General features: G+C 40.0%; 2 protein-coding genes and 1 long non-coding RNA gene across 4 annotated transcripts in view; 2 read left to right on the top strand and 1 right to left on the bottom strand.

Moving 5' to 3' along the window:
* Positions 1 to 6,033, top strand: part of mybbp1a (MYB binding protein (P160) 1a) — a 29,056-nt gene extending 23,023 nt beyond the window's left edge. Inside the window, exons 19-27 of the mRNA XM_060882957.1 lie at positions 627 to 784; positions 871 to 1,005; positions 1,219 to 1,288; positions 1,471 to 1,602; positions 1,715 to 1,783; positions 1,972 to 2,085; positions 4,125 to 4,223; positions 4,859 to 4,983; positions 5,532 to 6,033. Of these exons, the coding sequence (XP_060738940.1) occupies positions 627 to 784; positions 871 to 1,005; positions 1,219 to 1,288; positions 1,471 to 1,602; positions 1,715 to 1,783; positions 1,972 to 2,085; positions 4,125 to 4,223; positions 4,859 to 4,983; positions 5,532 to 5,868 (1,239 nt within the window). The 3' untranslated portion in view covers positions 5,869 to 6,033. The remainder of the gene's footprint in view (positions 1 to 626; positions 785 to 870; positions 1,006 to 1,218; positions 1,289 to 1,470; positions 1,603 to 1,714; positions 1,784 to 1,971; positions 2,086 to 4,124; positions 4,224 to 4,858; positions 4,984 to 5,531) is intronic.
* On the bottom strand, positions 1 to 24,997 carry LOC132854505 (uncharacterized). Its single transcript, XR_009649263.1, has 3 exons — positions 24,659 to 24,997; positions 17,912 to 23,743; positions 1 to 495 (listed from the first exon to the last, which is right to left on the bottom strand). It is a non-coding gene; the product is annotated as an uncharacterized LOC132854505 (long non-coding RNA).
* LOC132854501 (uncharacterized) overlaps positions 6,492 to 25,243 on the top strand; it is a 46,215-nt gene continuing 27,463 nt past the window's right edge. Inside the window, exons 1-6 of one of the 2 annotated variants that reach the window (XM_060882958.1) lie at positions 6,529 to 6,643; positions 9,897 to 9,950; positions 10,325 to 10,633; positions 11,466 to 11,786; positions 11,871 to 11,909; positions 12,376 to 13,704. In XM_060882958.1, coding sequence (XP_060738941.1) covers positions 6,619 to 6,643; positions 9,897 to 9,950; positions 10,325 to 10,633; positions 11,466 to 11,786; positions 11,871 to 11,909; positions 12,376 to 12,623 — 996 coding nt within the window. In that variant the 5' untranslated portion in view covers positions 6,529 to 6,618 and the 3' untranslated portion in view covers positions 12,624 to 13,704. Of the gene's footprint in view, positions 6,644 to 9,896; positions 9,951 to 10,324; positions 10,634 to 11,465; positions 11,787 to 11,870; positions 11,910 to 12,375; positions 13,705 to 25,243 lie in introns of those variants that run through there. The other variant, XM_060882959.1, reaches the window with a different exon arrangement.

Below are 25,243 nucleotides of genomic sequence, written 5' to 3'. Positions count from 1 at the left end.
TCAATGAGTCGTTCTGAACTATTCATTTTGTATGATTATTGAGTGAATCAGGTGAATCACTTGAGTGATTAATCAAAACATTGTTTAGTTATATTTATGCTTTATGATTAATGATAAATACATGATTATATATACATATGGTGGAGGTGTGAACCTGTAAATAAATCAGATTTATCAAAACTCCAAAGTGCTTCAGAAGAATCTATTCACTAAAGTGAGTCATAATCTGTTACTGAGTCACACAGGTTTTTCAGTTTCAGTGTTTCAGTTTCAGGGACAAATCATTTCACTTTATCCTTTGAAAGCGTAATTGACTGATATTTGCCTAAAACAAAATAACATCCTGTTTCATAAAAATAAATCAGCTACAAGTCCTGAGGCGTGATGATGAAACTCTGGTTATATTCTGGTCTTCAGGCCACTGAGGTGGATGTCAGCGAGGATGAGGAGCTGGATGACGAGGCAATGATGAAGTTGGATAAAAACCTGGCGACTCTGTTCGGGGAGCAGAAGAAGAAATTACAGGCCAAAAGTAGGGTCACTTATGCTGAGTGTACTACTGAGAGCTTTCGTTATTTGTGTGTAAGATATTGATTAATCCTGAGTGTGTGTCTGTGTGTGTGTAGGTGCTGGACCTGCTGGACGTGTTCCTGTGTAAGCAGGGCAGCAGTGTGTTGGTGTTGGGGTTGGTGGAGCCGCTGCTCAGTGTGATTGAGAATTGCATGAGCTCTGAGAGCGGGCAACATGAGCAGGACTTCCTGCGCAGAGCCGCACACATTTTCAGGTGTGTGTGTGTGTGTGTGAGCATGTAGATTTGTTTAAATCCACAATATCAGAACTTCACACTGTGTGTGTGTGTGTGTGTGACAGGAATCAGCTGTGTCGTGGAAAGCATTACTGCAGAGAGGTGGAGGGCCGGGAGGCGGAGCTTCATGACATGTTGGAGCGTCTGGTTGGTCGAGCCCAGAAGCTGTCAGACTCATCAGTGGCGCTGTATTACTTCAGGTGAGACTTTTAAACACTGAGCTGATCACTAACAACAGAACTGTACTAATCACAACAGTCTGTAATGGCCACACTTTCTAATTCCTTATCTTTCTGTTCTTTAATCATTCATTTTTCAGCATATACCCTAATCTAACTTTAGAACATATTCTCTGGTGTCTGTGTGTGTGTCTGTGTGTGTGTCTGTGTGTGTGTCTGTGTGTGTGTTTGCAGTGCTGCACTCTACCTGGTTAAAGTGTTAAGAGGTGTAATGAAGGACACAGACTCCAAAGACACAGCTGAGGTATGTGATCTCCTGCACACACACACACACACACACACTCTCTCTGTCTCTGTCTCTCTCTCACACACACACACACTCTCACACTCATACACACAACGATAACAGGAAATTGTTTGTATTATTGTCAGATTGGTGCAGTTGTGTGTGTGTGTGTGTGTGTGCATGTGTGGTTACATGTGCAGAAGAGGATGATGGGTAAAGTGGACATGGAGAGAGTAACATTGTGTTTTAAAGATGCTCTCACATCCTTTATGACGCGACGGAAAAGTCCACTGACAGGAGACATGTTTATTGAACTGTTCAACAGATTCCCTGTGAGTACACACCCACACACACACACACACACACACACATACGCACAGTTTGAAAAACACTCAGGAACATGCTCACATCCTAAAACGAGTTGCTTGGGTGTGGATTTTATAGGTCCTGTGTGTTAATCTGTTGGATACGGCGGTGGAGAGCATCACGGGTGGAGTCAGAGAACACCAACAGGTATCTCTCACACACACACACTTACATGTCATATTCACATTTTTTTTTTTATATTTGTTAGCTTTAAGATCTAGATTAGCAAAGGTACAGGTAAGAGTGAGTGGGGTTATTCAAATATTCACTCTGCTTGTAATAAACTACTAAACTTTCATATTTGTTTCATGTGTGTGTTTGTGTGTGTGTTTCAGGCTCAGGCGTGTGTGATGGTGCTCAGAGCTTTGCCGTGTAAGGAGGTGAAGCAGCTGATGTCTGTTGCACAGTGTACTGAAATCTATCAGAAAACCACAGAGAAGCTCACACAGGTAGCACACACTAAACCACCCCACACTAGCAGGGTTTCCGCGGGGTCATAAAAAGTCATAAAAAGTCATAAATTTAACAATAAGAATTTAAGGCCATAAAAACGTCCGGATTTTCCATAAAAAACATTTAGCCACGTCTTAAATTGATATGCTCGTCCATTAATTTGTTCTTCAATCAAAATGCGCTTGCGGCGGCAATGGTATTCATTTGTTTCGCCTGTTGTAGTTCTGTATGAGGAATCTGGGTGGTATCACACTGGTATCACAGCGTTCCAGAACTACAAGGTCCATGCGGCAGCATACAGACTTGTCCGAAGGACTTTCACAGAAACCCGCGCAAACTCCGAACATACTGTATCATACTGAGTCACTGCTTAGTTTCATTGAAATCATCCTGGCTATCACAATGGGAAAATGTACCTTTAACGATCTGTGGCTCGAAGACAGTGCGTTTAGTAGCTGGCTCAAGCCCGTCGCTATCAATTGGTATCAAAGCCTATTGCACTCTGTGTAAGAAGACGTTGGAGCTGTCTAGTTTAGGCATAAAAGCCTTGAAGTCGCATGCAAACTCGGAAAAGCATATCGTTGCTGTAAAAGGCCTGCAGCGGGTGCAGGTGATCCGTCGGTTTTGTTCGGCTCCGTCACTAACGTTACACGGTCAAGTACAGCGCGGGATTCCGTTTCTGTCGTAATTTGTGTAGGTCATAAATTCAAATCATAATGGTCATAAAAAGGTCTTAAATTTGACTGATTAAACCCTGCAGAAACCCTGACTAGGGAGCAGAGTCAGTAAACACAGTATAGGGCAGTGTTGTAATGTAATGGAGTACAAATACTTCGTTACTGTACTTAAGTAGAAATTTCACGTATCTGTACTTTACTTCACTATTTAAATTTGTCAACTTTCAATTTTACTCCACTACATTTCCTAGATAAAATGTATACTTTTACTCCGATATATTTCCACTAAGCATCTTTGTTGCTCGTTACTACAAAATAAAATCAGAAGAAATGTGTGTGACTTCAATAAGGGAGGTTTGACGATTCACTGCTCCTAGATTGCATTACGCACGTCCACACGCTCTAGCGGAAGCACAACTGAAACGGCCATGGAAGCACCTACTAAAGGACCTCCTGTTATCGTAGACTAGGAGTGGCCCAGTCAGAGACCAAGAGCCACATTTTTTACTGTGTTACCGCAAAGAGCCACATCATACACATGGGCACACATGAACATCACCTTTTTTCCCTGCCATTTTAAGAGCGAACTTGACACAAATTGTTTACTCAAATGATCTTGCTCCTACTGGGAAACTTTGAGGTATTTTCATCCCACTCACATGTTCGTTTAACGAAAATACCGTATTGAACTCAAGCGAAGCGAACACACACAATAAAAAGACACAAATAGAAACTTCGATATGACCGTAAGAGCCGCATGAAACCGGGCAAAAAGCCGCGGGTTGGCCCCCCCTGTCGTAGACGACCACCCCGACATTAGTGGTGAACAGGGTGCAAGAAGATAACATTTTACACCCGTGGCCGTATTTGCAAGAAATGTTTCTGTACATTGGAATGAAAGATTCTTCCTACCGGATGAAGTGCCTCTTATGCCTAGCGAAAATCACTGAAATTTTACTTTTTTACTTCAAATACTTAAGTACATTAAATATCAGAAAATGACTTTTGATACTTAAGTACATTAAATATCAGAAAATTACTTTTGATACTTAAGTACATTAAATATCAGATACTTTAAGACTTTTACTTGAGTAATATTCTAAAAGGTAACTTTCACTTCTACCAAAGTCTTTTTCTAGTACGATACTTGTACTTTTACTCAAGTATTGCTTTCTAGTACTTTATACAACACTGGTATAGGGGTTAAGTCATTACACACTTGCACCTGTAATCACTGTGGCCCAAATAAAACCCTTATGTACACACTGAATGAACTGCACTGTCTCTCTCTCTCTGTGTGTGTGTGGTGTGTGTGGTGTGTGTGGTGTGTGTGGTGTGTGTGTGTGTGTGTGTCACAGACTCTACAGAAGGTGGAGTGTAAAAACAAAGCGGTTCATGAAAAGACAGTGAAAGCGCTGGAGCTCGCTCACTTCCTCGTCAAAACAGTTCACCATCAGGTACTGAGCTGTTGTTCAACACCATCATTAATACTTAATTAATAACATGTCTATCATAAACTCTTTATTATTAACACTATTGTTATGATGTTAATTAGATTCTTTATCTATTTAACTATTTTATTTAGCTGACTTCTCTGTGAGGCTCCATGATTGTGTGTTAATGTGTAATTAACACTCCTTCTTCTACTCCTCCTCCTCCTCTTGTACTGGAGACTGGTTTGATTCTGGATTTCTCAGTGCTGCTGTTTATTTAAAGCGTCTGTATGTGGTTAGTGATTAAGACTTTGAACCACTGATCAGAAAGTCAGATGCTGCTGCACGACCTTTAATCCTCAGGTGTATAAATGAGATAAATGTAGATCGCTCTGGTGAGGAAGAGGATAATGGCAACTAATAGACATCAAATAAGCTTCAGCTTTGAGCTCATTACTGCTGAACACCAACAAAACTAAACAGCAGAAGACAGTGAGGAAGGAGAAGAAGTCTTCACCACTACCCTGGGGTTTGATTAGAACTTTATAAACACCAACAGGTCAAATCCACACATGCTGCGAGTTTAACTGTACAGAGGTGTGCAGTATATTCGTCAGTTCTTTATTAAACCTAAATGTCACACTTTTTCTCCTGAGCAGAAGCTGGAGGTGAAGCTAGATGATCTCCGGAGCACTCTGAGGTCCATGAACGCTGATGGGAGTTTGCAGAAGTCGGGGAAGCTGGAGGACACGTACTGGAGCGTCATGAAGCTGTTTGGCCTTCAGTTAGTCCCAAATTCTACTAAACACACTCTCAGATCAGGGATCAGGGCTGGAACGTCAGGAGCAAGTCCTCACTCACACTTACACCAGACTTGGAAATGAAATCTGGTTTAATTTTACAGCCAGTATTGATTTATTAGGTGTTGAGGATTTTATTAGATTTACATATTTACCTTAATATTACTAACAACATGATAACAATAATGAAGGCCCTGATCTGGGGACCTGGTTATAGCATCTGAGCTCACATTCTTCATTTTAAACCTACTTTTTATTTATATTGTGGGTGAAGATGCAGAGTGTGTTAGTCTGTTCTTGTTTGTGTGTCATGATGTGCCTCTATTTCTTACAGCTCACTCTATAACCCTTCAGCATGATAGTAGTTCATTAATGATAAAGCAGCAGGATCCATGTTCTGTATATAAACAGTGCTGTTGATGTAACAGTGTTTTACACACACACAGTACAGCAGGCCTAAATCAGAGCTTGTCAGTAAGTAAATAAACACATGGTTCAGACTGTGTTTTAATTTTCACACTTCTGTTGTCAGGAAGCCAAAGGTGGAGAAGGTGAAGAAAGTGACAGAGGAGGAAAAGACAGAGGAAGAGGAGCCGAAGAAAAAGAAGAAAGGATTCCTTCCTGAGAGCAAGAAACGCAAAAACCGCAAGAAGCCTGTGATACTGGAGGGTAAAGACACTACAGACACACCAGGAGGAGGAGAGGGGAAGAAGAAGAGAAAGAATAATAAAAAAAAGAGAAGTGAGTCAGAAACACAGAATCAACCTCCTGCTAAAAAAATGAAAGCTCAGCAGCCTCCGAGTAACAAGGAGAAGAAACAGAAGAAGAAGAAAAAGAAGACAAGTGGAGAGAAGAACGGCGCTGAGTGAACTGATAAGAGGATTAAAGGAGAATCAGAGTTCAGGTTTCTCCTCCACACCACAGTGATGATGAGTGACTTCATCAGACCCTGAACTCCTGAGGGACGTTATTCACAAACTCCTGCTTATTTTTGTAAAAGTATAATAATGATGTCATTAAAGACTTTTTATTCAGATTTGTCTTTAGCCCTTTTTTAAATCATACAGATAAATATCAGTCATGTGTGAGGTCTTGTGCTGAACTCAGGCTTGAGGATAAACTTCATAAACACTTTCCTCACTGGAGTTCAGTCAGTTTTCACACTGCAGAGCTTCAGTGTGATGATGTTCTCACAGAGAATAATGATGTCCCACGGAATCTTTTTAACTGAGATTGTCAAGATGTCATAGTACATGTAATGTGCAGCTCATGATGAATTTATAATGTTGAATTATTTATTTAAAACACACGAAGAGCCCCAGATACAGAAACTGAACCTTTATCAAGAAAAAGGGCAAAAAAGCTAATCAAATAAGGCATTTCACACACCAGTAGAATAGCACAGTCACTGTGTGTGTGTGTGTGTGTGTGTGTTTGTGCGCGCGCGCCCAAGTTTGAGTGCATCAGATGGAAAGAGGGGGTGTGTGGGTGTGTGGGTGTGTTGGTGTAAAAGCCACGCCCACACATATACACACACACACACACACAGGCACACGCGCCCACACTTGTTCGAGGTTTATCTCATCCGGACGTAGCATTGATTTAGTTTCTTGAATGTAATGATGATTGGACCCATTTTATTTAGTAAGTACAATCTTAAACACCTCTCTCTCTCTCTCTCTCTCTCTCTCTGTGTGTGTGTGTGTTTTAGTCTACTCCGCTGTTAAATAGAGAAGAGATATTTAGAAACCAATGCTGAACAAAACTCTGCTAACGTTTTCTATTTAATTTTTTTCTATTGTTTACCACGAACTATCAGGGGTTTTCCACCAAACCAAACCGACTAAAATGTATATATATTTTTTATTTATACACTGCACAAGGAGCTCTAGTTTCCGGCTAACACACACACGCACGCACGCTTGTTAAACACATGTATCGCTAATGAGGAAGTGTCACATTGTTGTCAGCTAACACTCAGCTCTACAGTGAGAATGGAGTAGTGTTATTATTAATAAGTGAGTAGTTGAGGTTTGAGGTATGTAAATATCACTCCGCTCACGTTTTTATATTGTTTACTAAAAACTATCAGCGGTTTTCCACCAAACCCCATTTAACACCCAGCGCACCACTGGGTGTTAAAGTTTTTTATCTTTATCCTGCGTCACTAACTTTGTCACTTAACACTCAGCTCTCCAGGGGCCTGTTTCAGAAAGCAGGTCAAGTGAAAACTCTGAGTAAGTTAACCCTGAAATGAGGGAAAGGAGGGTTTTCCGTTTCAGAAAGGGAGGTAAGTTAAGCCCGAGAAAGCAGGTTAAGTTAAGCCCGTTTCTGAAAGAGAGGTAACTTATATTCCGAGTCAGTTACCATAGTAACTTACTCTGTGAACCTAACCTAGTCGGGAGCAGGTTTTCTTCAGCAAACCCAGAGTTTCTTTCGGGCTCCTCCCCTTTTTAAAGAGGAAGTGACGTTTAAACACCGCATTCATTGCCCACGTTTCAGTTACGCAGAGAGCAGCAAAGCAAGTGTGGGGTGTGGTAGCTCAGAGGTTCATTCATTCATTCATCTTCTACCACTTATCCGAACTACCTCGGGTCACGGGGAGCCTGTGCCTATCTCAGGCGTCATCGGGCATCAAGGCAGGATACACCCTGGACGGAGTGCCAACCCATCACAGGGCACACACACACTCTCATTCACTCACACAATCACACACTACGGACAATTTTCCAGAGATGCCAATCAACCTACCATGCATGTCTTTGGACCGGGGGAGGAAACCGGAGTACCCGGAGGAAACCCCCGAGGCACGGGGAGAACATGCAAACTCCACACACACAAGGTGGAGGTGGGAATCGAACCCCGACCCTGGAGGTGTGAGGCGAACGTGCTAACCACTAAGCCACCGTGCCCCCCAGCTCAGAGGTTACTTTTACAAATTACATCTTCAACCAGTCTAATTAGATTAATGTAATAATTACTATCTCTAGAATGTATTGGTTTACTTACTAATGTGGTCTACTTAATTATTAATTATGTTGGCTTTGTAGAAGCCAACATTCTGATTTCCTTTATAAGCTTATTATTATTATTATTATTATTATTATTATTATTATTATTCTTAGCCACAAATTTATCAAGAGTAACTCGTCCTAGGGCTTTCGAGCCACATGCACCAAATTCGGATATGTCGTAGACCCTGGTCTGAAGTTTGTTGCTACTACTTTTCTAAGCGATCGGAATTCCGGCATTCCCGGTACGGAAGCTCAAAGTGGCCTTTTTTCGTATCCACTTCCATTATAAATTTTGGAGGTTTATAACTCGGCAAGTTTTCGAGCGATTTACACCAAACTCGGACAGGTTCTTTAGGACGTTACTCCGGACAAAGTTCCGGACTCGGCGTTCCGACGGAACTTTCGGTTTTCCCGTAGTCGACGATGGAACGTCCCATAGACTTGAATGGGGAATTCCTAAAATTCCTCTAAGCTTTCACACACGCAGCTTGCACAGAGCTCAGGCACGGCTTCTCTCCTGTGTTCTATGCAGTATAATAATAAGTAGAAGCCCATAATGACTGCAGTATTGACATGAAATGTCCAAACCCTCAGTAGCCACTTTTTGCCAAAAGTATTGGCACCCCACCGGGTATACTGGTGACATCACGTGACGTCACGTGTAGCCCCGCCCCCAGAATAAGCGAAATCAAAAATGAGCACAATATGGACATGTCATATATCAAAACACTCAGCCCAATGAGGGGAACTGCCCCACGTGTATTTTGGTCACGTCACGTGACGTCACGTGTATAGCCCCGCCCCCAAAATAAGCGAAATCAAAAATTTGCACAACATGGACATGTGACATATCAAAACACTCAGCCCAATGAGGGGAAGTGCCTCACGTGTGTTATGGTCACGTCACGTCACGTGTCGTCACGTGTCATCACGTGAAAATAAAAAATTTGCACAACATGGACATGTGACATATCAAAACACTCAACACAATGAGGGGAACTGCCCCACGTGTATTTTGGTAACGTCACGTGACGTCACGTGTAGCCCCGCCCCCAAAATAAGCGAAATCAAAAATTTGCACAACATGGACATGTGACATATCAAAACACTCAGCACAATGAGGGGAACTGCCCCACGTGTATTTTGGTCACGTCACGTGACGTCACGTGTAGCCCCGCCCCCAAAATAAGCGAAATCAAAAATTAGCACAACATGGACATGTCATATATCAAAACACTCAGCCCAATGAAGGGAAGTGCCTCACGTGTGTTATGGTCACGTCACGTGTCGTCACGTGTCATCACGTGAAAATAAAAAATTTGCACAACACGGACATGTGACATATCAAAACACTCAGCCCAATGAGGGGAAGTGCCTCACGTGTGTTATGGGCACGTCACGTGTCGTCACGTGTCATCACGTGAAAATAAAAAATTTGCACAACATGGACATGTGACATATCAAAACACTCAGCACAATGAGGGGAACTGCCTCATGGGTATTCGGATCATGTCACATGCTCATGTCCGCTCGACTCCAAAAGTATTGGCACCCTAGCGGTCCAGTAGCTTTCACAATCTTTCTGTCCACTTGCCTCCAAAAGTAACACTAACCCTTATGTCCACTCGCCTCCAAAAAGCACCGGCCTTTGCGAATACTTGCACCGTCAAAGCCAACATCAAAGTTTGTCTCGACGAACTTTACAAATCTAGTTATTATTATTATTATTATTATTATTATTATTATTATTATTATACATGTCTCTGGAGTGAGATTAGCAGAGAGACCCACTTTTCTCTTGGTCAATGTGATGTGTGAGATGTCAGTGTGTAATCACAGCAGGATTAAACTGAGACTGAACTGTTTCTTTTCTCTTTCTGTAGATATGAAGCACTGCACTCTGTTCCTGTTCCTCTTCTACCTGATGATCACTGCCTGTGAGTTTGTTTTTCAGAATTCATTAAGGATTTAATACTAAAATGTCCTGCATCAGGATTCAGACATGACTACAGACTTCATCCTCTGTTCACTGATATGATTAAACACGAGACTCTACTCAGGAATCTATAATGTTGTGAGAAGGTTCTGATCGTTAGATCAGAACCTCTAATCTGTTAAATCTGTTAGATTCTTCCAACATTCAAAATCTCTTTATTTGCCATCTGCTCATGTTTAACTCTATTTAACAAATCCAGCAGCACTACACACTGTTTCTGTGCTTACGTGCACACACACACACACACACACACACACACACACACAGAGAGAGAGAGGAGCATATTGAGCTTTGTCTCTCTGTGTTTTGCTGCAGGTTTGTCTTTAATGCCAGGCTTCACGTCTACAGTAATCGAGCTCCATCAGCCTGCTGCTTTGTCTTGTGAATACAGATGTTCAGGTTCAGTGAAATGGATCAAGACGCAGACGCTGAGTGAAGTGATTGTTGTGGCTCAGTGTAATGAGACGTCCTGCAGCTCAGAGGAGGGCTTTAACATCTCTCATGATCAGTACCTGAAGGGGAATCTGTCTCTCTCCATCACTGTAGCTGATTACAGTAAACGCGGCTGGTACACATGTTGGTGTGGAGACAGAGCCGTGTACTATGCAAGTCTACGCATTAAAGGTTAGTGTGTGTATGTTGTGTTCACTCACCTGCATTACATTACACCCAGTCAGTTTTTTCCCCATTGACTGCCATTATAAGCACGTTTTTTTATTGCACGGCCATGACATGAAAAAAAATTGTGTTCTTGCTTGTTTATGGTTCCCTCCTCTAGGAAGAGGTAAAATTGGAAATTTTTACTGTTAACCAAAAAATTGGGCCATTGACCATTACAAAGGCCTGTGCAAAAAGAAATCTTATTTTCAGGCTTTTTTACATGGAGTTTTATGGCGTAATCAGAGGAGTATGTGGTTGTGTGTGTGTTTGTGTGTGGTTGTGTGTGGGTGGTGGTGTATGTTTGTGTGGTTGTGTATGTTTGTGTGGTTGTGTGTGTTCAGGCTTTCAAGCAATCCTGCTGGAAAGCCCGAACACGCACACACACGAACGCACCTGCGCGCACACACAAACATGCGCGCACACACAAACACACGCACACTATGTTAAATCCTCCATAGAAATCAATATAAAAAGCCTGAAAAAAGGGTTAATGTACTAGTTTCTATAGTAACAGCAGTGTGTCCTTGTAATGAACAGAATAAAAATTCATTAATACAAAGATTTATTGTTCTCTGAGGAGAAATGTGTGTGACCTGGAAGGAGACTTTAGTGTCAGTGCTGTGGAACAGTCAGAGGTGAAGCTGGAAGTTTTTCACTTTTAACTGATGATGTTTTAGAATGTGAAGCCATCATTTTAAAGAATTTCTGGAAATTTTGTGTATTTGTTTCTTCTGATGATAAATGAAGGTTAAAAAGGTGGAAAGGCACTAAGGTGTGTGTGTGTATATCTCCTCAGCCGTTGGGTTCCTGCACCAGATCCCTACTGGAGATTCCCTGGTGCTGAATTTTCAGATCCCTGAGCGTTTGAAGGTCGTGTTAAACAGGAGCGCTGGTGAAGGTGGTGGTGGTGGTGCTAGAGGAGCTCAGAGCTTGGTCTCGGTCCCAGTTTGTAGTGTTGATGGACGTACAGTTCAGTGTTCTGATGAATACAGGAAGCGAGTGAAACTGAACTGCTCTCTGACTCTCAGTGATGTGCAGGAGGCTGACGGTGGTGTGTACAACATTCAGGACACTGAGAATGATGAGGTTATCTCTACACACACTCTCAAACTCACAGGTATGACTCTGGGGTCAGGTGCTACTTCATGCTGTCCGTGTGTGTGTTTATTTCAGTAAAACTCTGCTGTTTTTCTCCTCACAGGAAATGACACAGAAGCCAACGACACAGTGCAGACCAAAGGTACACATCTTACACACATCTGTCTGATCTCACACTCTTTAGGTCCTGATGGTCCTTTAGGTCTCTCTCATTATCTTTTACATGCTATCTAGCTGCAGTGCTAATAGCTAGCTGTCCCAGTACACACTGTGATGTTAAATATGAAGTGTGTCAGTCAGCAGTCAGGTCTGTTAAAGTGTGCACTCGTTAGGGCTGAATCTCCTCATGACTCTACAGACTGTGATTAGAATCAATGCAGCGATGCAGGAAGACCAGCTGTAAAAATATCAGGCGAAAGAATGACAGAAATAAATAATTTTATAAACCAAACTCTTTTAAACTGATTTATTACGTGGTCGCTTTAGAAGTGTTCAGTATTTAGTCATTGTCAGAACCTAAAGTCAGCCTGCTCACAGACTTACTGTAACAACATGAAAACCATGGCTGTTAATGGCTGTGTTTGTCTCTGTGTTTCTGTGTGTTTTAGGTGAAGCAGAGAGCTGGAACCTGAAGAGGATCTGTAATGAGGAGTTCAGAGGCTTGGTGGTGGGAGGAATAATCGGGGCTGTCAGCATGGCTCTGCTTTTGTTTGGTATTGGTTGGATAGTAAAAGGCTACAGACATATCAATCAGAAAATGAGAAGAGGTTCGAGAGGTGATCACAGCACACACAATTCTGATCCTGAAGAAGGCATCAAGCTTCCAACTATGCAAGAGAGATTTCAGCCATCATGATCCATCCTTTTAGGAGCCATGTTTTAGCTGTTTCACTGGGTTTACTCACAAACACACACACACCGTGGGTTTATTATGAAACTCTGAAATGTTCTGTTTATATAAAGACTCTTTTATTTAAGGGACTGTAATGAGAATGTAAAGTAGTGAGTCACAGGAAACATCCCCAAGCTGGTTCTCTGTCTGTGGCAAGGACGTGCATTCCTGCTGATCCACACACACACTCCACACAGTGGTGCTGAGATCAGACGATCCGAATTTACTGCAAAAAATGTACGAAGCTTAACTTGTGTTTAATTTTTCTGGCACATTAAAGAACTCTTGAGTCTGAGCCATACAAAATATGAACATACAAAAATGAAAACTAAGTTCGTCGTGACAAACATTTATGTTGGCTTGTTGGAGCAAGTATTCCCAAAAGCCTGTATGCTAGGATACCAAAACTTTTTGAGCCAAGTGGATACTAGTATGTGACATTTCACGTCATTGTGCTGAGTGTTTTGATATATCACATGTCCATTTTTTATTTTGGGGGCGGGGCTGCACGTGATGCAATGTTGTGGAAAGTTTTTTGATTTTGCATATATTGGGGCGCGGCTGCGGGAAAACCAGAAGGCGGTCGGTTCGCCAGTTTAAACCTTTGCCCAGAGTATCACCCTAAAGAATATGGTGTTTGGTGTAGATAGCTCAAAAGCTTGCCGAGTTATAAACCTCTAAAATTTATGGGTGTCAATGGCAAAAAAATGCCACTTTGAAACCCGGTACCGTGAGGGAGAAAAGTAATTTCTAATCGCTTAGAAAAGTAATAGCAACAAACTTCAGACCTTCTACGACATCCGATTTTGGTGCATGCAGCTTGAAAGCCCAAGGAGGAGTTACTCTTGATATATTTTTGTCTTAAAATGAATAAACAATTCAGAATGTTCTTCTTCAAGCCAACATAAAAATAACATATGTAAACAGATTTATTTATGTCAGTAAAATGTCATGATATGTTTTGATTATATTTATGTATTTCTTATATAATAATTTATTTGTATTTCTTATATAATTGTAATTTCATAAATTTTTTTAAGATTAACCACTTTGTCTGGGTTTCATTATTTTATTTTAAAATTTTCTAATGTTTAACAGTGAATTCTATACAGGTCTTATTGTCACATATTTAGAGTTAAACTTTATTTCTGTGGTTAGTTTTGAAGCAACTTCATTATGGAGTTAGAATCTCGGGTGATTCTGCTCATGTTCTGCACAAGACTCTAAAAACTGGACTTGATTGAATTCGTACGGCGTCAGTTTCACACCATAAGCATCATGTTTGATAATAATAATAAAAATAATAATGATAATAATTGCAAATCATAGAATTGAATGCACAATTTAAAATAATACCAAAAATAACACAGAAAATGAAATAATGAATTTCAGAAGCGCAAGCACTGCTTAGATATGATGTAGAATTAGACAGAATTTTAAACTCTTCCTCAATTCGATATTGTCAAAGTGATTATCGTTTGCTGGACTGTAAACTGGTCTCGTGCTCTAGCCATGAGTAGTTATTGGTCCTGCTGGACCGTCATCCTGCAGTTACTCTCCCTGTTTCAGTCTCTCACTTGGTGAACGTCAGAATTCATCAATCTGCTGTTCTGCCATGTGGAGAGAAATGTTCTGCTCTGGTCAAATGGACCGTGTACACGTGTCAGTGTGGAGACAGAGTTTCAAGAGATTCTTTATTCCTCTACTGTTACCTTTCCACTGAGTAGCGTTAACTGGACAGTTTGGTCCTAGTTGTTCCCTCATGCTGTATGTTCCCCTGCTTGAATCAGTGAAGTTCACTTTTATCTGACACGGTGATGACCGTCAGCTCTATGTAACACTCTATGAGGTCACTGAGGGTAAAGTTTACCCTTAATACAAGAACCAGGAATTGTTGCTCCGGTCCTCATTCACCATGAATGAGCTGAGCCCCTCTGATAGAGTTGTTTTCAGACTTACACAGTGACAATCACAGGTGAGACTTGACATCAGAGCTTCTGACGTAGATGTCAGTGCTGTCAGTTTCCTGAGTCTAGAAACTTACTGACCGTTTGAAAGCAGTAACATGGAAAAACCACCAGCAGCCCCAGAGAGAAACTGCATGTCACACCCATCATTATGAAAGGGGTGGCACAGGGTAAGAGAGTAAGAATCCATACATTAAACCAGTCATGTTTTCTATTACATTTATGGCATTTGCCAGATGCCCTTATCTAGAGCAAAATACAGTAAACACTGATTCACTAGGTTACAAAAAACATAGTATATTTTTAGAATATAGACATAAACAAACAGAACAAAAAGAGCTCATTTAAGTTTTATATGAAAAGGTATCTTCAGCTGTCGTTTAAAGATTCAGTGAAATGACTCAGCTGTTTGGACATCTTTACGAAAGATCATTTTACCACCTGAGTGCCAGGACAGAAAAGAGTTTGCTGTATCTCTTTCAGCTGTAAAATCATCTAGTCATGAGTCAGCAGATGTGTTACACACACAGCAGAACCAATGAGGTTACAGCGTTACAGTGCGTCAGGGTCTCTCACCATGTGGACAGTGGGATTCATTTCAAATCGCCTGCTTGTGAAAACACTGCTGACACACACACACTCATGCTCTCTCTCCAGCAACTTTTTGGAGTTCTTGGAAATGAAATGAAATTGAGGACGTAGAAGCTTTATCGCCACATAAACACTAAAGCACAGTGGAGTTCTTTTCTTCGCATATCCCATCTTTGGATCAGGAGAGTTAAGGATCCTGCACAGTTGTCCAACAGAGGCAGCTTTGAGGGTCTGGGGCTTAAACACAGACCTTCAGATCAACAACCCACAGCCTTAACCACTAGAGCCACCTTTGTGTATTAGGTGAGTATAGCGGTTATTATATTATAGGAGTTATTATAGGGGCTATTATAGGGGTTATTATAAAGGTTATTATAGGAGTTATTATAGGGGTTATTATATTTTAGGATTTATTATAGGAGTTGTTATAGGAGTTATTATATTATATGAGTTATTATAGTGGTTACTATAGGAGTTATTATATTATTGGAGTTATTATAGGAGTTGTTATAGGAGTTATTATATTATATGTTATTATAGTGGTTATTATAGGAGTTATTATAGGAATTATTATATTATTGGAGTTATTACAGGAGTTATAGGAGTTATTATAGGAGTTATTATGGGGTTATTATATAACATGGCCGCTTATACCGTTCAGTGTATAAACATTTACAAAATGATTCCCAACAAGCAGGAGCTGCTTTTTTTTCCTGATAAGATAGATAGATAGATAGATAGATAGATAGATAGATAGATAGATCATTTATTTATTTATTTATTTAATAAAACATTGTAATAATAAAATGTTGTGAAACAGCACAGTGTTCAAATCTCATCTATTACCGTTTGTTAATGTTGTGTAACTGTGTGTGTCAGTTATGGTGTATGTTGTGTAGCCATGTATGTTGTGTGTTTCTGCAGACATGTGGATCTACATCATGGGTCACTAACAGGCGGACCGCGGTCCGGGTCCGGACCCAGAAGCTGTCCAATACAGACCCGGACCTACGGCCAAAACAAAAGGTTATGATTTAAAACTTGACGGGGCGCTTCTATTTTTAATCGGTGCAGCTTTTGCAATATTTACGGTAGTGTTAGTGGCAACACACAGACCCATTGCATGCGAGTTAAGCCATCCCACGTGACACCACTCAGCCAATCAAGTCTGTGCATTACTGAAGTAAACACTGCGACTCAATAGCGCAAGACAGATGAGAGAGAATTAGAGTCAAGTTACACATGAAAGAAAGATAGCGATACATGTAGAAGACAAGGGAGAGAAACAGACGAGTGAGACGGAGAAAGGAAGAATAAAGAAAAAGAAAAGTGGACAGCGAAAACATTTAATCCAGAATGGACAGACTGATTTCTGTTCATACTTCCCATTGGGAGCACTAAACCAGTGTGTCTCATATGTAAACCAGTGTGTCTCATATGTTCAGAAACAGTGACACTTATTAAAAGTGACAATGTGAAACGCTATTATGAGACAAAACATAAAGGTTTTGAACAAACATATCCACTCAAATCTGAAGACAGCGTCCCTGAGACAGCTTTCCCAGGTCTGAGGGAAGTAGCTCTATACATCCTGACCATGTTTGGCTCTACATACAACTGTGAGGCAGATTTCACTACAATGTACATAATCAAATCTAAATATCGTTCCAGGGTCACTAATGAGCACCTCCACATGTGTATGAGAGCGGCCCTGAGTCCATTCAAGCCCAGGTTTAAAATCCTGCCAAACTAGAGCTCAGTTCTCTCACTGAGATATAAAAGGGAAAGTTAAGCACTTTATTTAAACATACACAATTTTCACATTTTATTTATTTTCTCTTATTTTGAAATGTAGCCCTACTTTTATTAATTTAATGAGAGAACATTATACATATCTACAATCATACATATGTTCAGTTCTATGTTACATGACAATAAATATTTAGTTTTTGACTTGTACTGCATTTATTTGATTTGACAGTCAGGTATTGATTGCTTGCAGATGTTGATACAACTACTAGGCTACATAAATATATATCACACTAACACTAGACATTATGATCTTCCGGACCTTCGCTTCAAGAAATTTTCTCTTACTGGACCTCTTTAAATTTTAGTTGAATACCTCTGATCTACATGCTTCTGTTTGATAGCACAGTGTTCTGTTTGGGATGCAGATTTTCAGCAGTAAGTTTTCTGTTCCTCTTAATAGTACACAAACACACACACACACACACACACACACACACACACACACACACACACACACACACACGTGTACACCACGTGTACGGGTTGTCTGACTTGTTGTGTTTTCGGATTTGTTAACTTGTTTTCGGATTTGTTCATTTGTTTTCGGATTTGTTAACTTGTTTTCAGATTTGTTAATTTGTTTTCAGATTTGTTAATTTGTTTTGCACTTCTCGGCCACCGTACATTTTATATGGAACCATTTTGTGCAGGTTCCACACTCAATCTATAAGGGGGAAATATGTAAATTATATCTATTAAATATTTGCGTTAGGAATCCTGACATCCTACATGACATTAATGTTCACACAAACATACACACACGCACACACAGCTGTAATTACGTTACGATTCTTTTTTTTGTTTGTATTTGTTTTCCTCAGCTGCTCTCACTGCATCTGTTTGTTCCATAACAGTTAAACTTCATCACAATGTTACACTCACCTGTGAGCAGAAATGTTCAGGTGTACTCAGATGGAGCAGGATTCGTGCGACTGTGGCTCAGTGTAATCAGATGTCCTGCAGCTCTGAAGAAGGCTTTATTCTCTCTCATGACCAGTTCCTGAAGGGGAATCTGTCTCTCACCATTACTGCAGCTGATTATAGCAGGAGAGGTTTATACACTTGTCAGTGCTATAAGGCAGACCTCAGACACGTGCGACTCCTCATTCAGAGTAAGAGTCCTTCTGTTCAGTCTGTAGACTTTCTCCACTAAAGGTGTGTGAGCTCCTGGTGCCACTGCTGATGTACGTAACTGTATTTAACTGTGTTCCTTGTCGATCAGATCCAGCACTCACTCGAGCCTCAGTAAGAAGGTATTTAGATTATATTAGACCAGTGTAAACTCCTGATGGTAACTGTGATAAATCTTGGTAGATCCCTTCTCTCCTTAAACACATTTTCCTGTAATATTCCCAAATTGTCCATCCTTAGAATCCTTTCATCACCTGTTCCTTGGGATTATTTAAAGATGTTCTCTGAGGTGGTGATGAACTGGTTGCAACAGCACTGTGATATCTCAGGAATGTTGTTGTCAAGAAGACCTTATACATTCCTGTCACACTCTCTGTTACACTGTTCATCTGGAAGACCGGAACATGGATCCATTGTAGATAAGCACTTTTGGACAGCATTGGGCACTCTTGTATCTTTAATGCTGTCATCAGAGCTGCCTTTTTTGTCCATCCCCACATCTTTATTTCTTTTCGACCTGAAAAACACTTGAAAACATAATGAATTTACCCCCCCTTTTATAAACACAACACAAAAAACATTACAAACACATACAACATAAACTTGCCTATTTACATGGCCCTTATGACTGCCATAAGCTTTTTATTATATTAATGGATCTATGTGGAATGATCTCTTTCCAGGTTGTTGGTTTTTAGCTTGTGAATCTCTGCCTGGTCTCTCCCAGTGAGCAGACCATGGGCCCTCATGTTGGTAATTCTTTACCATGACTTCATCACTAATTTTAAATTTGTGATGGTGCACATTCTGACCAGAGTGCATTTTGTTTTTCTGACTTTGCCAAATTTGCTGAGTGGCTTAGTGAAAAACAACAGGCAAGGTGTTACACAGATTCTTGAGCTCCTTTCTCAGTCTGTTTACTGTAGCCTGTAACTGGTTTAAATAGTTTTGTGGCCTGTTCTCTTAAGGGAAAATTTGCAGTCCCTTGAAATATGTCCCTCTTTTCCACATGAATAACACACCAGCAGGTTATCAGGGTTAAGAGTAGGAGTCTTTCCTTTCTATCTCCAGTAGTGTAGTTCTCATTTTTCCAGGAAACCTGGCTGGCTCTATTCTTATTGAGGTTTTTAACACCTACTGCTGACACAGGATGGACGTTCCTTGCGTTAGCATTGTTGTTGAAAAACTGTGTCATTTTAGCAATGATGTCATTATAATCAGAGAGATGGGTTACAAACATCGACACAGCAGAACGGGTCAGTGGGTCACATTTGTTAATCAAAGCAGATTAAAACTGACATCATTCGGAGTGATGTCAGGATTGCCACAGAAAGCCTTTATTATCCACTGTACATACAACTGCCTTTATTATCCACTGTACATACAACTGCCTTTATTATCCACTGTACTGTACATACAACTGCCTTTATTATCCACTGTACATACAACTGCCTTTATTATCCACTGTACATACAACTGCCTTTATTATCCACTGTACTGTACATACAACTGCCTTTATAATCCACTGTACATACAACTGCCTTTATTATCCACTGTACTGTACATACAACTGCATTATCCACTGTACATACAACTGCCTTTATTATCCACTGTACTGTACATACAACTGCATTATCCACTGTACATACAACTGCCTTTATTATCCACTGTACTGTACATACAACTGCCTTTATTATCCACTGTACATACAACTGCCTTTATTATATATGTGTTCCTGTCTTGCCATTCTGTTTACACTGTCGAGCTTCTGTACGAGAACAAATTCCTCGTATGTGAAAACATACTTGGCAATAAAGATCTTTCTGATTCTGGTTTTAAATGTCTCCCATAAACACTCTGAAAGTACCATGGGGTGCTCCCCTTTCTTCATTTGCACATCAGATATTTTATCCCAGTCAACGGACATTACACCTAGGACTTCAAGCAGTGCCTGTTTCCTCTCGAACCTATTGGCAGCTCTAGTTTTGACTTCCTGATTTAACGGTCCAGACAAAGTGTCAGGCAAACACACAGTTAACAATACACATGCATCACCATCTGTAAATTTGTTAATGTCAGCATATAGCTTGAAAACCTTTAGAAAATCTTATGGATCTTGTTTGGCAGGATCAAATTTACCAATAGTTTTAATCACAGCTTCTAGCTCATTGTGATTAAACCCTCTGACCATAGTAGAGGTCATTGGTTCCTCCGCTCCTTCATTAGCATGCATAGTTGTAGTCAGGTGAATTGGAGCCATAGGAAATCTAACTGCACAGTCAGAGTTTTGACTACTGACTGACTGAGAATCTCTTTATGAGTTCCCATCACTGTTTAGCATTTCAGGAACTTGATTACACAACATGCCACATTGTCTTACTGCTGCTTGTCACAGTTGCAAACTATGCATGCTGTTGTTAGTTTTAAGGAGTGCAATCTAATTCTGCATCCTAACAACAGTATTTCACTAATCTGGTAATCTCTTTTAGAGATTATCCCATCATCTATAGATTGCAGTTACTCATTTTCAGCCTTTAATGCAGTTAAAGTCTTTCTAGTTACTTTGTATGATGCAAGAACTGCTTGCAGTGCATTGGCAATTTTTCCTTTTTTGTTCTTGGGCATTTTAGGATCATTTTTAAGCTTAGAAACAACCTGATACGGTTTATCAACAATGTTCTCTATTCCATCAAACATTCCCTGAGAACCGTGTTTAGCGATGTACTTAACAATCAGCTGTTCCATTTTTACAAACTCAAAACTTTTCTTAAATCTTGTACACAGTTTCAGTGACTACAGGTTGTCTAGTTAACGTTTACTTATTCACAGCTCCAGTACTTCGGACGCAAATGAACAAAACAGCCACAATACATCGGGTTTTTGAACTCAAAAGTCTTACTGCTGCGGGAACAGACACACTGCGTCTGGCCTCGAGTTCAACTACAGTAACAAACAATAACACACAACTTAAACAATAACACTCACAACTCACAAACAATAATAACACTCACAGCTTTGAATGTGTATTGAGCTTAAGAGCTGAGTGTCTCCCAAATGTCTGGGATTGACCTTGTTGTCTAGCCGTATGTCTTTAAATGTTAATCATGGTCACGTACACCTTGGCTTGGTATTGTTACAATTTTTATCACCACATGGTCACTTTAAATGGTAATCACAGTCACAGACCATTTGTTCGTGACGGTCACTGATGTCCTGCTGTCGCTCCACACTAACGATTTAATGAAGTTTTTTAAAAGTGAAAGTGACATACGGCTAAGTGTGGTGACCCATACTCAGAATTTGTTGTCTGCATTTAACCCATCCAAGGTGCACACACAGAGCAATGAACACACACACACACACGGTGGCGGTTCTAGACCATTTCAACTGGCTTGAATTTTGCATTTTACTTATATTTTTACATTTACATAACATACAGTATCAGTCACAGTAACTGTATCCTAAGGTTTTTGTGGTTTTTTGCAAAAAGATTAACAAATTCATCTAAATTTAAGGCCTTTGCCCTCCTTGACTCAATACTCAGCACACCTAAATTGCTTAATCTGTCATCTGACATTGTGGACCTGAGATAGGTTTTCACCAGCTTTAGTGCAGAAAAACTCTGTTCACAAGAAGCAGTACTAACAGGGATTGAAACAGCTATCTTGCATAGTTTAAAAAGCTCAAAGAAAACTTCTTTATAAGGTTCAATGAATAATGCCAGCTCTACTACACTGGAGGGTTTCTGCATGCCACTCTGTAATTTCCTTTCTAAAATTCTTCTGAACTGATGTAGTTCATGCCCCAAGTCCTCAATATTTGATTCGTACATTCTAGCAAATGGAAACAGAGACTTTTCTTTGAGAAACACATCACTTGTAGGGTTTAGAGTTTGGATGCCAGTCATTATTTCACAGTTTTTGCTAGAAAACCTTCTGTTAAGCTCATTGAGCATCTGATCTAAAACAGGGTAGAAAAGGGTTGTGCAAAAACTCTCTTTTTCTCGTTCTGAATCTGACCTCTGACCCACTGTACTGAGTACACAGTCTGCATTAAATTGAGAGCTTAGCTTTTTTGGTCGTTTTGCAGGGGGCTGTATTACAGTATCACATTGCTCCATAGGTCATCAAAAAATGACTCATCCCTGTAATCATTCAAAGTCTGAACTAAGGCTTCAACTAAATCAACAGCCTTTGACAGGTCAAGTGATGAAGACTGTAGCATATCTGATAGACATTTTGCTTCTCCTAACACTTTATGGAGGGTAACAAGGCACACAATGAACTGTAAATCTATCTGTGCAAGCAGACCTCTAGCCTCAACAGATCTGTCACCACTGTGTTCTTGGACTATGTCTTGCAGGACTTGCTTAATGGCAGGCAATCTATCCATAATAGTGTGTAAAGCCATATATCGACATGCCCAGCGAGTGTCACCTAGCCTCTGAAGCTCTCTAGCCGGTGCACCTGGGTACATCTCTTTCTGTATCCTAAGCCATTTTTGATGCACATATGACCCAGATGTGAATACATACAGTATTTCTAGTAAGGTGAAGAATTCTCCTACCTCAGGGATAGCTTTGACTGTATCCACTAAAACTAAATTCAGACAGTGTGCATTGCAGTGGATGTAAAAGGCATGCTTTGCTTGTTCTTTAATGCGTGCCTGGACACCTGAATGCTTGCCACTCATAACTGAAGCACCGTCATATGCTTGGCCTACTAGGTTGTTTTTGTATTCAAGACCATGATTTTCTAATACATATATGATTTTGTCAGTAAGCCCTGCTGCATCTAGTCGATCAGCCGATTCAAATTGGAGAAAGCTCTCATGGACAGCCCCACTGAAATAGTACCTGAGTACTAGAGATATCTGCTCCTTTTTTTTTTTTTACATCTTTTGTTTCATCTGCAATTATGCTATAGACCTCACTGTCTTTCACTTCTTCGATCATGTTTGTTCGAACCATGTCTGCCAAACAACTCAAAACCTCATTCTGAATCCCTTTGCTAGTATATTTTGCATTATGAATGGAAGTCAACCTTTTTTGCACAGTTTTGTCATGCTTAGCTATTGTTTCTAAGATTGCCACGAAGTTCCCTTTATTATCTGACTCATCGTGTCCTCTTTGTGCGATGTTTTGTGTGACTGTAAGTAGTAGTATTTCTCCTGTTGTTTTAATATAGTCCCGATTTTCTTGAACCTGTTTGTTGTGTTCCTTGTTTAGGGCATTTACCAGTGTTGCATTACTTTTTACAGCTTTCTGATAGTCTCTCCATGTAATCATTGCTTGTTTGTGCCGCTCAGACCTTGCATGAATTGCAAATCCCCCCTGTTTGTAAGTTGCCTTTTTCCAATTGTTAAAACCCAATTTTGAATCAAATACCATCTCTGAGACTTTGGGAGGGCTAAAATGCCTGCAGGCATAACAAAACACAGAGTCTGATTGTTTGGAATATTCAAGCCAGGGGTGGATATGGTACCAGGCTGCCTTGAAGCTCCTCCTCCGGTCCCCCATCAGAGTTCTTGGGTATGTATTCATTATTGGCTGCACAGGTGGTTCTTCCCGGGATTTGCTGATATCTGCCAAAGAAAAAAAAATAATAATAAATTTATATATATATATATATATATATATATATATATATATATATATATATACATATATACACACACACATTTTAAAAGTATATATACCCTTTTCATTTCATTAAATAGTTTTCATTTACATGAATATTGAGAATTAAGTTTTAAGTACACTTATTACTTCATCTGTCTATCTTAGTATATGATAAAATAAATAATAAAAAGGTATGCATTTAGCTAATTTTAGATATATAATTGCCATCAGGCAACTTCTGAAATCCACCTGATATCACAAGCTCATAGCATGTTAAACAAGAATTAATTTCAATCACAAACAGATTAATTTCTATACACCATATAAAGTGACTTATTGCAGAATCTATTACAGATGTATTTAACAGCACAAACCTGATGGTCCACTGCTAGTGGACGCACATGTCTCCTCTGTAGGTGTATCACTCTCAGCCTCGGTCTCTCCATCTGTCTCACTTTCCTCCTCTACTATTCCTTCACTCTCAGTCTCTCCAATGGATAACTCTTCCTGCTCTCTCTCTGCACTCACTCTTGCTCTCTCCACACCTGAACCATCTGGCTCTGCCTCACTGTCTACCCTATCCTTTTTTTTTGGAAGAATGACATGATGTCCTTCTTTCTCTTCATTTTGGTGAGAACTATAGAGCAAAAGCAATGGGAACCAAGAAGCTTATGAAATAATTTACTGAAAATAACTGACTTGCTAGGTAACTAACTCAGAGCTATGAGTTTGTTGATTATATATTTTATCCCTTTTTAAACTGCCACAAACTAACAAACGGCCAGGTTGAGATTAGCTGATCTAACGTTATGCAATTATATATGCATTATTCTGTAATGCATTTAATATAAATACAACATATTAACAACTTTACTCACCTCTATATTTCCTTCTTTGCTTGAAGTCTTCAATAATAATATTTGAGCAAAACATCCACCAACTTCTGAGTAGAAAAAAACTGCACGTTGCACATTTTGCGATACTGTTGTGTTCTGCTTTAAGCAGTCACTCTAGAAAATATGTGGGTTACATTTCTGTTCCGCGTTGCCACTGTCTAATATCGGATGTAAAAAAAACAACGATCGCAAAAAACAATTTTGTAAAAATTATTTCACACTCCACATTTAGGGGGGCCACAGCTTGTTGTCACAGGGGCACTAGAAACTTACTGAGTCTATAAAATCATCTAGTCATGAGTCAGCAGATGTGTTATTCATGTTTTGCATACTGAAGCTGCTTTACTCTGTCTTGCTACGTGTTTAGGTGAAGAGTGTCGGATTCTAGTACGTCGTCTGTGAGGGAATGTACCACTGTAACTGGGCGGGTTGCTGCTGCGAGACACTGAGTAAATAAAGATAACTGGTTCTTTTATTTTTACAAGACTATAGAGTGGTTCTTTAAAAACTACGATATGTAATTTATCTGACATGAAATAGGATTAAGAGGATTGAGAACAAGTCTAA

Source organism: Tachysurus vachellii, chromosome 12, assembly GCF_030014155.1.
Source record: "Tachysurus vachellii isolate PV-2020 chromosome 12, HZAU_Pvac_v1, whole genome shotgun sequence".
Classification (NCBI taxonomy): Eukaryota; Metazoa; Chordata; class Actinopteri; order Siluriformes; family Bagridae; genus Tachysurus; species Tachysurus vachellii.
This window is presented reverse-complemented; position numbering and strand designations above follow the sequence as displayed.